Here is a 12545-nt window from a genome sequence, read left to right as displayed (position 1 = left end):
TAAACAGAAGAAACGAGGCCAATCACAACTGATTTTGCCAAAATCACAGTTATGACACCATTGTTGATAAGATTTTGAATGCTGAATTTTAGTGAAGGACACAAACGTTTGGTTATGACAAAAATGTATTAAAATATTCAGACAAGGATTGTTTGAGAAACATTGACAGCGCAGCCTTGTTATAATGTAATTCACTTTCTCTCTTTGTTTCGGATGAAGGCTCACTGTAGGCCAAGAGGCAGGCCAAGACTGCTCAGCACAAAGTTTAAACAGAAAGCTTGCTCACAGCTGAAGCAGAAAGCCAAAGCCAAGCGTGGATCGAGACTGGTGAACTTGTTGTGTCACAGAGAAACCAAAACACCAAGCGCAATTACAGAACATATGTCTCGAGAGCACGGTGGAAAAGAAGAACACACACATAGTAATAAAACTGGAGAGCACAGGGACACAGGTAAGCATAATACATGCTAGATTTAAATGAAAGGTATTTTAATTGCATTGATATTTAGATCACTTTAGTTTATTTTAGATTATTTTACAATGAATCTGTCCAGCAGGCAGCGGAGCAGCAGTCCACCAGGGATCGGATGGGAAGGGGACTATGATGAGAAGAGGTGTGAGGTCAAAGGCCATTCTGAGCTCCTCACTCCTGCCAACCCGAACTCAGCAGCTGCTATGCAATACAGCTGTGACCGATAGCAAGCTAGAAGCTACCGAGAAGGGCATCTCTCCCTCTGACAGTGACACAGGTGAGTTATGGGCCGAGAGATGCATCCCACCATGACGATCAGCGGATCCTCTCATTTCCCTGCTCGACTGTCATGCCATTAAAAAAATTAACGACACCTCCTCAGGCATGCATTGGGAAAAACCCAAGCCGTAATGCTAGCCTGCGTCATGCTGTGTTTGGAATGCCACACCTACAGAGAAAAAAGAGATGCACTCCCTCCACCTCCCCAGTTCCGCTACGTTTTAATCCACACTGCCTGCAAGCACACTTCAGTAAGTGAACAAAGTGGAGATGAAATCATGGCGGTAATGAACGCTAATGTGAGCTACGCCTGCGGTCGAGCTAGGCGGTGTTGTCGCCGCTCTGTTAATTGCCCTGAAAGTTATCCTTTTCACATTTCACGAGCTTGCGAGAGTGTTGACGAGCGCCTCGTAAGTGACAAGTGTGTCAGCACTGTGTTGACACCCGACACTGCTGCCACCGTGCCATCTCCGCTCTATGCGAGACACATAGCCCACAGACGGCATCTGCCAATACGTATCTGTGACACCCAAGCATGCGAGCATGACTTTGTGTGCGTACATTACAGGTCAAAAGATTTGGAATCACAAAGGTATTTCTATGTTTTTGAAAGAAATTCAAATTTAAGTGATCGAAAATACAATACAAATTACAAAATGATTCAAAAACAGTGCCACCGAAAGCATGAGATGTAACTTTATCTGAATATCTTAATAAACTGACAGCTAGAATGCTGCAGAAGGTGTCAATAGCTGTTTCTATTCATGTTACAAACTTATATCAAGAGAGCAAACTCATCACCTCTGGGGAAACTGGTGAAGTTGTAGGCATCGGGGAAACAGTGTTATTTTAAGATCATTTATATCATATCATAATTATTTTTCAGTGTTTGTATTTTTGTATTTTTTTGTTCGCTTTATTTTATTTCAGTTTTAGTTTTCAGTGCAGAAAGTAAGTGTATTAGTTTCAGAAAGTGTTCATTGTATTTTCAGAGTGTTTTCATTCAGCAATCTATGCATATTGTTCTAATATTCTTTAGAATGTTTAAATAACAGAATACATTTGAAATAGAAATGCCATTTTTGCTGATACTTGGTGAATTGAAATATCAGTTTCTTTCAAAAACTCCAAACCTGTGAATAGTCATTTATGTGCGGCTGTAAAAAGGAATCAGACACTTGTGGGAAGCAAAGGTCTGGTGGTCAAACCTGTCAGTGACTAGGCTTCTCTGACCGCCACAGTTCCTGTGAACGTTGACAGTCACAGCCACATTTGGCACCCATTTCGTGAACTTTGCTAAATATCGAATAAATCATACAGTGAGAGAAAGCGTCAGGCTGCGTTCACCATGACTGATTAGATGCTCGCTGTGAACTGTAGTCCAGTCAAGATGTCAATGCATTCAATCGATCTATCATTTTCACAGAGGAGGAAGATGACGGCATCTATGACAGCGAGGAAGGGGCAGAGGGCATCAAGAATCTATCATCTAAAGAGCAACTGTCTGGAGTCGGCCGTCCTTCACAGTGCTCTATCGTGAAGCTTGAGGCCAATCAGAAAGCCAAGAACAAAACGGAAAGACAAGGAATCGGTAAATGTTACATCCTTATTCAATGAGACAGCAGGGATTGAAAGATATCACCTTAGTTCGCAAACACTCATTTTTCACTGTCACATTTTTTGTGTGTCCCCTTCAGGGTCTATGAATGTGTCCATCGCTAAAGAAGAGGTGAAGAGAAGGAAGGCCCCCTGTAGGCGGACCCTGGTCAGTGTTGACCATTACCACTCGGAACTGGAGGAGGAGAGGAGATTGACTGGCCCCAAGTGGAAAGAAGGGTCAAGGGAGAACACCTTTGACCACACTAGGGTTCTCAAGACCTCACCTACTCAACGAGAAAAGACCACCAGGAAGAGCGCTGTGCTTCTTGGAAAGGTATGTCTATGTGTTGTAGCAATACTAAAGCTACAAACAAGGCTCTGTGGAGGTCTTACTGTGCTAACGTGTCCCCTTTGGTTGTTTCAGAGGAAAAGCTGTTGGTTGGAAGCACTGTCTTCTCAGTATGATGACATCACTTGGAGCAGACGAATCAGAAACAAGCAGGTATGGAATGGTTCCCATGCTTACCTTCAATGAAAATTGGATGACCAGCTTGGTCCCTTTATTAAAAGTCTTGCTGGTTAGGCTAAGCTAGTTAAAACACCTAGTAGGCATCCAAAACACAAGGTTTACTGGTGAACAGCAATGCTAAGTACGTTTGACTTTATTTATTAGAGTTCTGATGAAAGTTGGTGAGATCTAACGAGGCTGCAGCGCCACATAGCGAATTATCCCCTAGTTGCCTAGATCTACCTGCCTTGGCCTCTTGGCGCCCATAAAAAGTCATCCCTCTGAGAAGGATTATGCAATCTTGCATGGTTAGTCCTGTCAGGGGCTCTCGTAAATCTGCTCACAATAAAGATAAGATGGGATCCGCCTGCTAATTCACAGGCTGAATCATGCATTGTCTAAATAAAACAGTCAATAGTTTTGAAAGGATTTACACCATAGGCGTCAAGGCTGTCACCGTCGGCCCTTTGTGAGGTCATCAGCGAGGCATGCAAAGGGACTTTGCCTGCCTAATCAGCAGGCGGGGAAAATTCCTGCTCTGCTCAAAGAGCATGATAGAGAACAAAGACATGCATCATTCTTCACCTGGGCCTCACCCTAGAGACACACTTGTAAAATGAAAACCGAACAGCATCACCCCAAGTGACGAAACCTCCATCACAGTAATATATGACAGCTTTTTTGAGCAATGATAAGTACCGAGGGCTGTGCACAAGAATGGACCTGTTAAGGTGCAAGAGGTTATGATATATTTGGATGGGAGTTTGAATGAATGTTGGAGCCCTGAATCACTCTCTGCGGGGCCATTACGAGTATGTGAGTGTATATGTGTGTGTGCGTGAGAGAGGGACTCACATGCCATTTTGTGACTGTTAGCAGGCTAAGGGGCGAGCAGTTAGTCGTTTGCTAGAGAGCTTTGCTGCCGATGAGGGATTCCAGATGGATGACGACAGCAGCTTCTCAGAGGGAGAGGAAGAAGAAGAGGAGGAGGAGGAATCCGAGCCAATGGGGAGTGGACTACAGGGTAAGATATGTACAAACGGACATGCTTAATGCTGTTACATTTACATGCAACTGAATGCATGCTGAGACAGGAAATGCATGTGGTAAAAGGAGAATGCCCTCTTACTTTAATCTGTCTTTGTCCCAACCAGCCCTGCCCAACTGCATTCTCACCAAAGAAATCCTGAGGGACGGGCTGAAAGTGTTAATCTCAAAAGAGGACGAGTTACTGTATGCTGCCTATGTACATACACTGGACCTACCTGATATGTAAGACAACCACTCTGTATTTAAAGCAAGATGTATATATGGATGGATGTATGGATGGATGAATAAATAGATGTATATATGGATGGATGAATGGATGAATAAATAGATATATAGATGGATGGATGATTGATGGAGGGATGGATGGCTGGAAGAATGGAGATATAAATACATAGATGAATTGAACAGTGAATGGATGGAATGATTCACATGTTTTACAATAATGAACTAATAATTAATGTCTTTATTTTTTTGTCTCTTCAGCTATAGTGTTGTTGTTGAAGGAGAGCGCAGAAACAAGCAGAGGATCTACTCTCTGGAGCAGCTGCTTCAGGAAGCGGTGAGGCTCTTTAAAAAGCTTCTTCAGGGGACTCGTTCCCCTAAAGACCTCCTCCATCTTCCCATACAAGCCTTGGGTCAAACCAGCCCTTCAGGCCACCCTCACAGGCTCTCACAGACCCCATGTTCTCCCCCAAGAGCCCCATCAGCTCAAGGCTGGATCCAGCCCAGCTCTGTGACTCTCTGCTAAAGCAGTTAAGAACATAGCATCTGGGGTTGTGTGAGTGTGTGTGCACTGATAGGCAGTTACTAAGCCATGAAGCATGTAAACTGCTATTATCAGCGTGTGAAGGACTCTGGTTCAACTTTAGACATTCTTTCACATGTGACTCTTTTATTGCTTATTTTTTAAGCTCATTGAGCATCAAATTCATGTGTTAAGAAACATTTCAGCATCTGGTTGTGATAGAGAAAACCCAAGGAACTCGCTAATATAGCCTTTTTTCTAGGCAGTACCCTTGGTTAGCTGCTTCTAATGTGGTCCAGCAGTCCATTAGATTACTGCATATACAGTTTCACTTTTTGACTGTATGTAACTGTTCCTTATTAGTTCTGCATGGCCCCCCAGGAGGACGTACAGAGTAGCATGTTTTATCTTTTTTTTATTTATTTAACTTCTTATTTAGGAACATCTTTGGGGCTGAACTGTGGGTTACACTTACACGCATAGTTTATTTAAGCCGACGGGGAAAAAGGGAGCTGATTACACACCGTAAACCAACAGCTTTTTGTCGGCATGCATTCATTTGAATACATTACATGCGTTACTTCTCTCATTCATCTCTCAGTATCATAGGCTGAAAAATAGTGTTTCGCTGCCTAGGGACCGCCTATCACAAGCTTTACCCACCCGTCCCCAGTTTCCATCAAAGACGTATAAATGAGCATGCTCTGTGCAACTCTCCAATTCAGTACAGTACACAAAACATCTGAAGATATATCGCCTTGATACAATCCATAAGCTGCAACACAAAAAGCTCTTGATTGTTCACAAAATGCAAAACAAAGAGAGGAGGTTGTAGTTTGTGTCAGTGTTGGATGCGATTGTGCATAGTTGTGGGAGAGATAAAGCTGGGAGAATAGAAAGAACAAGAGAGCTAACGATATATTCTCATTGAAGGCTAGAAGAGTAAAAGCTTTGACATTGAAAGCTATACTCTACTCCAACAAATTAGACTTGCCCATAAGCATGCAGCATTGTTCCTACAGTATGTGTATGTTTGTGTATCAGCATTACTGGATCTAGTGTGGAATTACAAAGCGAGTACAACTCAGCTTTACATAAACTAAAAGTCAACATGAAACCAAAATTCACCTTATTTATTTCTTTAATTCAAATAAAATTTGTCTTGTTAATTTTGGTGTGTAAATACCTCTCTTCATAGTCCATCCCAATCCATTACCAATAGCTAAAACCCCCTTTTTTTTGATGACTATTGATTTGAAGGGGCAGTCCACTCAAAAGTTTAAATTAAACTCATCTTCAACTCAACTCTTCCTCTGCAGTGTTTTGATAAAAATTACTATTGTTTATGCTTTTCAGGGGAATCAGCCTACAAAAAGTTGAATTTAAACACTGCTAGCCACAAGCATTAGCCCCCCAGTGCAGTGATACCTCCTTTTTCCTGTGCTGCTTTCAAGACATCTTATCAGTCGTTTGCTTCCACAACCACTACCTGCATTTCCCTGGCCAAAAAAATTCCTAGTTTGCCATTTGCTCTCTCTATCAGAAAAGCTGTATCTAGAGCAGACCCATTTGAACTGGGCCTGAAAGAGCCCACAGTGCATGTGATCTGTGTAGTGGGAGGGGAGCTGGCAGCCTGACAAGAAAGTCATCGATTTAGGCCTTTTTCACCTCTCTGCTCTTTTATTCCATTATTTCAAAGCAGACACCCCATTCAGTGCTGCTGATTTGCTCTCTTTTTATTCTGGTTCAGTATTCGAAAGTGTTAATGGGAACAAAATCAAACAACAGCGTCTCTTGAGAAAGGTATACCCATGGTTGTAATTGCCTAAAGGGGAGGGCCTCAAAGATATCTATGCTTTTGCAAAGTGGACTTGTCTCATGTTCTTCATGTGTGCCTTTTAACTAAATCAACTTGTTATGCTTGATAAGCTGCCTGTCTGCGAGATATGTAAGTTAATATTTAAAGTCATCTATGTGTTTCAGGTTTTAGATGTGCAGCCTGAGACGCTGGAAATTCTGATGGCTGGAACAAGAGTGTGTGCTTACTGGAGTGAACGTTCCCGCTGTCTGTATCCTGGATATGTCCGTAAAGGTGAAATCATTCTCATATGTGCAAACACACACTCCATTTATACTCAAATGCAACCTAGAATACCCATCACCTATAATTTTGCTTTTTTTTTCAGTATTTCTTGATATATAAGGATAAGAAAGTCAACATTTTATTTTGAATCCATATCTACAGTAGTCTCAAATATATGATAATATTTTTAGCATTACAAATCATTTATGTTTTGGGGTTCAGAACTGTATGTTTGTGTCTTCCACAGGAAGTGCAGGCGAAGAACAGAAGGAGGGCTGCATCATGGTAGAGTTTGACGATGGAGACCGGGGTTGGATTTCTCTTTCGAACATTCGCCTGCTTCCACCAGGCTACCAAATCCACTGTACGTTTCCGCAGATAAGCACATTTCATTTCCAGTATAAATAAAGAGTCTAGTGTTTAGCAATGCTAGACATTGTGCCAAGTTTCCATGCTTGTCATTAAGCCTGTGGCATTGTTGATGGTCTGCAGGTGCAGAACCATCACCAGCCCACCTGGTCTCACCTAGCTGCCGCAGAAGGAAGACCTCCACTCAAGAGAAGATGACTCAACAGGCTGATGTGTCCTTAGAGTGTTCCGTTAACGCAGAGCACAGGAAGAATGTTGTGAAAGCTAAGCCAGGTGCGTGATGACAGCTGCATCATCCACATTCTTTACGGTTTCCCGAATTCCACATTGGTTGGATTAAAACTATTTTGGGTTACATGTATTAAACGGATGCTTTTTGAATTCTAAGATTAAAATCTATCGTGATTCACATATATCCCTAAGGTGTAACATTTAACCTACAATGAAAGAGATAAACATGTTGTTTCAGAGGCACGTTAAGAAATATATATCAAACAAGATTCCACAACAGGTTTTTGTGATTTAGTGTTTTAAACACTAATCACAAGGACTGTCAGGGAAACTTGCTGGGTAGATGTTTCTCAACCTGTTTATTCCCTAAGGTCACGCTTCACCACTTTTCTTGGTTCCTGTTCCTGGAACTGACATACTCACAAAATTATTTATTTAATGTTTGTCAAGAGCCCTAAAAGTCTTATCAGATGTAAGGTTGGATAATCTGTGTAAATGTAAGAGAATAACACATTTTTGCTCATTACTTAAATGAATTATTAAATAACCCTGTGTAATTAACACATCAACATAGATGAGATCAGTGTTTGGTTGACTAATGGAATGAGCCTTATTTGACTACACAACTGATGAGGGAAACTGGCGACAAGGTTGAATGCCACTTAACTATAGAGTCTAACTTAAAGCCCTAGACTACCAGTCCAGCAGCTTTAACTCATCAGATGTTATCTGCAATGATACTACAGCATAGAGTCATCAGATGTTCCGCTCTCAGGCAAATCTGTTTGTATCTGTTTTCTCTAAGGGGCTAAAGGCCTAAGGGGCTAGAGTATGGTAGTAACAGAGCTTGGAAAATGCAAATAAGTGAGCATTGATGGAACAGTTGTTTTCCTACATCCCCATAGCAATACCTTTGTTTGTCTCCCTCAACAGGAAGGCCCAAATCCGTCAATGCATCATCAAAGAGCTGTGTATCTGAGAACGTGACTGAAACCGCTTCCCCTCTTCTTGGCTGGCCGGTTGCTGCCATGTCCAGGAGGAAACCCTCCATGGATTTGTTCCAGTTTAATGGGTTAACAAAGAAAGCTCTAAGGGGAAAGGAGTCAGACATGTTCCCCTTACTTAGCTCCACCATGACCACTCCAGCCAAAGGCATCTTCAGCACTTCCTTTGAGGTGGACTCCTTCAGCAGCATTGCAAATGGTTGTACTTCCTTTGGAAATCAGCAGTTGGCAACAGGTCTGCCTCTTAGTCACAAAGGCATCCCTGGTTTACGGGGTAGAAAGTCGGGAGACAGGAAGGAATTTCTGGTCAAACTGGACCATGAAGGGGTAACGTCCCCCAAGACAAAGAACGGAAAAGCATTGTTGCTTCTTGGAAACCCAGAGGTGCAAAGAAGTGGACGGATGGAAAAGGGCTTTGGAGCCAAAGGAATAGGAGAACTGACCTCAACAATGGGCTACTCACAGTCCGTTCTTCTAGTCAAAGATGCCAAAAGGAACAGTTGCCATCTCCTCAAAAGTTCCTCAGACATGCGTAAGCACCCTCAGGGTCTCGGGCTTAGTGAATATGCAGATTATGGGCCAAACTGCCACAGCGACTGCCTAAGCTCCTATTCAGATATGGATGAAGATGAGGAAGAAGATGCTAGAAGGGCGACTATGCGCAGCTCTGGACACTTTCTATCTCGTATTTCTGTTTCATCGTCATCCTCAGGGTCCTCCAGCGCATCTAGTTCAGGCTCATTGTCCAGCTCTAGCATTTGTTCATCTGACAATGACTCATCCTATAGTTCGGATGAAGAAGAAGCATCCCGCCTTCTGCTTCAGAGTTGCCTTTCTTCACATCATACATTGATCCAACAGCAGCAGCATCCTGAACCTCCCACCGCCCCACCACGACACACTTTCGGAGCCAAAACAATGTCTATCTCTAATTCAAAAACTTCAGTCAGTAGTAGTACAGGAAAACCTCAGAGGAGAAAGGAGATTGCCAACAACTCTTCCTCTGTAGTACAGTCCAAATCTTCCAAAGCCTTCCCTAAAAAACATAAGATACCATCTTCAGAGGGTCCACCCAACTCATCCTCATTCATGCCAGGACGGCAACTGTGGAGGTGGTCTGGGAACCCCACTCAGGTAATTTCCTGTCCAGATTTTTCAGTTTTAATGGCAGTCCAAAATGGACGGTTGTAGTTTCTGAAGTAGTCCCTTAAACTTCACTTTCTTGTCATCAGAGACGGGGTTTGAAAGGAAAAGCCCGGAAGCTCTTCTACAAGGCCATTGTTCGGGGGAAAGACACCGTCCAAGTTGGCGACTGTGCAGTCTTCCTCTCGGCTGGTCGGCCCCATCTCCCATTCATTGGTCGCATTGAGAGTCTTTGGGAATCCTGGTCCAGCAACATGGTGGTCAAAGTAAAGTGGTTCTACCACCCCGAGGAGACCAAGCTTGGAAAAAGGCATCGGGATGGGAAGGTACAGTAGTCACCAGAAGTCTTGTTGGATTTTGATTGATTTCAGGTAGATATTAGATACCTAACCAATTTTTTTTTCTCTCTCTCTTCACAGCATGCCTTGTACCAAAGTTCCCATGAGGATGAAAATGACGTCCAAACCATCTCCCATAAGTGCCAGGTGGTAAGCCGAGCTGAATATGAGCGTCTGATCCATATCAGAAAACCGAACAGCAACAGTCAAGATCTTTACTACCTGGCTGGAACCTACGACCCCACCAGTGGCCAACTGGTGACGGCTGAGGGAGAGTCGATCATCTGTTAACGTTAGAAAATGGCTGAAAGCACTACTGAAATTGTGAGATACAAGAAATGGCTGATAATCATGCCAATCTTACAAAACTAGCATGATGTGGAAAGTGAGTGTAACCCGCAACCATGGACTAACAGTATATTATTGAACAGATCGTGGGGAGGACAACTCGTGGTGATCGCTCTGTGAAGGTTCCACAGACATGGAATGATTTTTTTTTATCTTTAAGTGAAAAAGGCACTGGACTCGTTCAAAGTAGGATTAGACTGACAAACATGAATCGGGGCTGAAAAACATTGACTGTGTTTTTGGTTTGTGGAAGGTTCTTTCAGAAAGATCTTCACTGGTCAAGCACGTCAAACTGATGTCCCCAGGACTTTTTGATATCCCAGCAGGACCAAATACACTGTTACTTTGAGCTGTGGTATGATCTGTTTGTTTGTGTGTTTGCGTGAATGAGAGGGTCATTTTTTGCCGTATGCAAATATGTGAACAACCATGTTTGTATGTAGAGATCAGCCACAAAAAATACAAACAAAAGAAACAGGAATGGGTGTTAACCTGGAGATTAAAGGCCTAACTGGTGTTTTAAATTGAATAATGCTCTCATATGTGTTCAGTCTTATGACCTCTTTTGACAATACCAGGGATTTTTTTATTGTTCTTTTCTTGTTCATTTTGGCGCCAATGTCAATTTATTAATAAGTCGGTTTATGAGCAAACAAAAAACAAACACAGACTAAAACAAAAGGAATGATTTTTCCAGTCAAGCCATACACTTCTGTACCTCTTGCGTATCTTCTCATTCAGGTGTATAGTTGTACAATTGATTTAGTTGATGTGTGTAAATATATAAATATATATAAAAAACTACAAACTGTAAATATAATATAAATGAAGAGAGAACTCTGTTCCTCTTTATTGCTCTTGATTGTGTTATTTTTTTAAGATAAAATAACTGTTCTGATTGGGAGGTTTTTTTCGGGGACAGGCATGATTTGGGAGAGTTACAGAATACCCTCTTCACTGTTGTATAGGAGGGAAGGGAGGGTTGGGAGACGTTCTGCTTACGGAGCAAACGCTAAAACTGACACAATGCAGTCCAGTCAGAGGAAACAGGCTGTCTGTGTTCACTCTTTCATCTTTTCTTTTGGAGTTTGATTTTGCCTTTGAAATAATGGTTTGTTTCTATTGCATTTCATCGTCTATGTGTGATCTAATTGGTAACAAATTGTGCAAAAAGTTAACACTCCATAGTTAAAAGTCCCATGTCCGTATAGCACATGTGGAGGTGGTTTTACCATCCAGAAATTCATTTTAAATACTTACTGAAGGAATCTGGCCTCCAAAATATCAAACCAAAGTATGTCCTTGGAATTACTATACTTCCAGCTGCAATAAATATGTAGACTGAATCATAAACAAGGGGCACTTGCAATGTTTTTGCCTGATGTAATTTAGATGACTGACAACTACGTTTGCAGATAACCTTTTAAATGCATTTGTGTTTAAAAAACAGCTGAAATAATGATCTCTCACAATATTTTAGCAATGTTGTAGCAAAGTGTGGGCCAAGGATTTTATGTCTGCAAGGAGTGGGTATGGAAATACAAAGCGTGAACAGACGCTTCCAGCACTTGAAGCCTCCTGCTGTCCTGTGTCACGTGATCATGAAGGACAATCATAACCTGTAAGTGAGGGCAGTTTAAAACAGATATAATCTAAAATATTGCCTCTTGTCACTTTTTCTTCCTGCTTTGCCAAAAAATTGTTCTGTTTGTTTTGTTATATTTTCCATTGTCAACGTTATACTCTTATTTGTTCAATATGCAAGCCTGTACAGATTGTTCCGTGTTGGAATTGTGAAAAAGGACAGATATGCCTTTCAATCCTAAAGGATGACTTACTTTTTTAAGGACATTGTTGCTGTTACACTGCAGAAGCTAAAGCTTTAAGAAATCTGATGTGAAAATAAATGTAATGTCACTTTCTGGGTCTATAAAAAAAGAAAAATGGTATTTTTGTAAACAAACACTGGATTCAACGCTTGATATGGTAGGACTGGCACCACCAGCATGCCAGGAAGTTGGCCAAGTCTCAAAGGAAATAGAATCATTGTGTAACCTGAATTTGAGACCCACTTGGAACTGATTTTTACGGTGGATGTTCTTTTTGACATTGTGAGGAATATAACTCTTAAGATATTTCCACTGTTAAAACATGTTATTTATCTTAATTTTATTGCATTCGTGTTGCATTTAATTAAAACAATTCTAAATTACCATGCCTCATTGTTTGTTTGTTTTTCAAGCTTGTTTGGTGCATGTATATTGAAACCACTGATTTACTTTAATGTATACACATATTATATAAAATTGTCTTTGCAACTTAACTTGATTAACTGTCTGCAAACCAATTAATGTTAAAAATGATATTCTGAAAAGT

At 41.5% G+C, this 12545-nt stretch overlaps 1 protein-coding gene across 1 annotated transcript in view; it reads left to right on the top strand.

Moving 5' to 3' along the window:
• Nucleotides 1–12381, top strand: part of LOC127969195 (BAH and coiled-coil domain-containing protein 1) — a 47480-nt gene extending 35099 nt beyond the window's left edge. Inside the window, exons 14-27 of the mRNA XM_052570994.1 lie at nt 220–451; nt 555–749; nt 2178–2342; nt 2449–2684; nt 2775–2852; nt 3735–3882; nt 4013–4130; nt 4392–4467; nt 6637–6745; nt 6984–7100; nt 7229–7378; nt 8270–9474; nt 9573–9809; nt 9903–12381. Coding sequence (XP_052426954.1) covers nt 220–451; nt 555–749; nt 2178–2342; nt 2449–2684; nt 2775–2852; nt 3735–3882; nt 4013–4130; nt 4392–4467; nt 6637–6745; nt 6984–7100; nt 7229–7378; nt 8270–9474; nt 9573–9809; nt 9903–10112 — 3276 coding nt within the window. The 3' untranslated portion in view covers nt 10113–12381. The remainder of the gene's footprint in view (nt 1–219; nt 452–554; nt 750–2177; nt 2343–2448; nt 2685–2774; nt 2853–3734; nt 3883–4012; nt 4131–4391; nt 4468–6636; nt 6746–6983; nt 7101–7228; nt 7379–8269; nt 9475–9572; nt 9810–9902) is intronic.
• Nucleotides 12382–12545: the final 164 nt, after the last annotated feature.

The sequence above is a fragment of the Carassius gibelio genome, chromosome B12, assembly GCF_023724105.1.
Source record: "Carassius gibelio isolate Cgi1373 ecotype wild population from Czech Republic chromosome B12, carGib1.2-hapl.c, whole genome shotgun sequence".
Lineage (NCBI taxonomy): Eukaryota > Metazoa > Chordata > Actinopteri > Cypriniformes > Cyprinidae > Carassius > Carassius gibelio.
The sequence above is the reverse complement of the archived record's forward strand: the minus strand, read 5'-3'. Positions and strand labels throughout refer to the sequence as shown.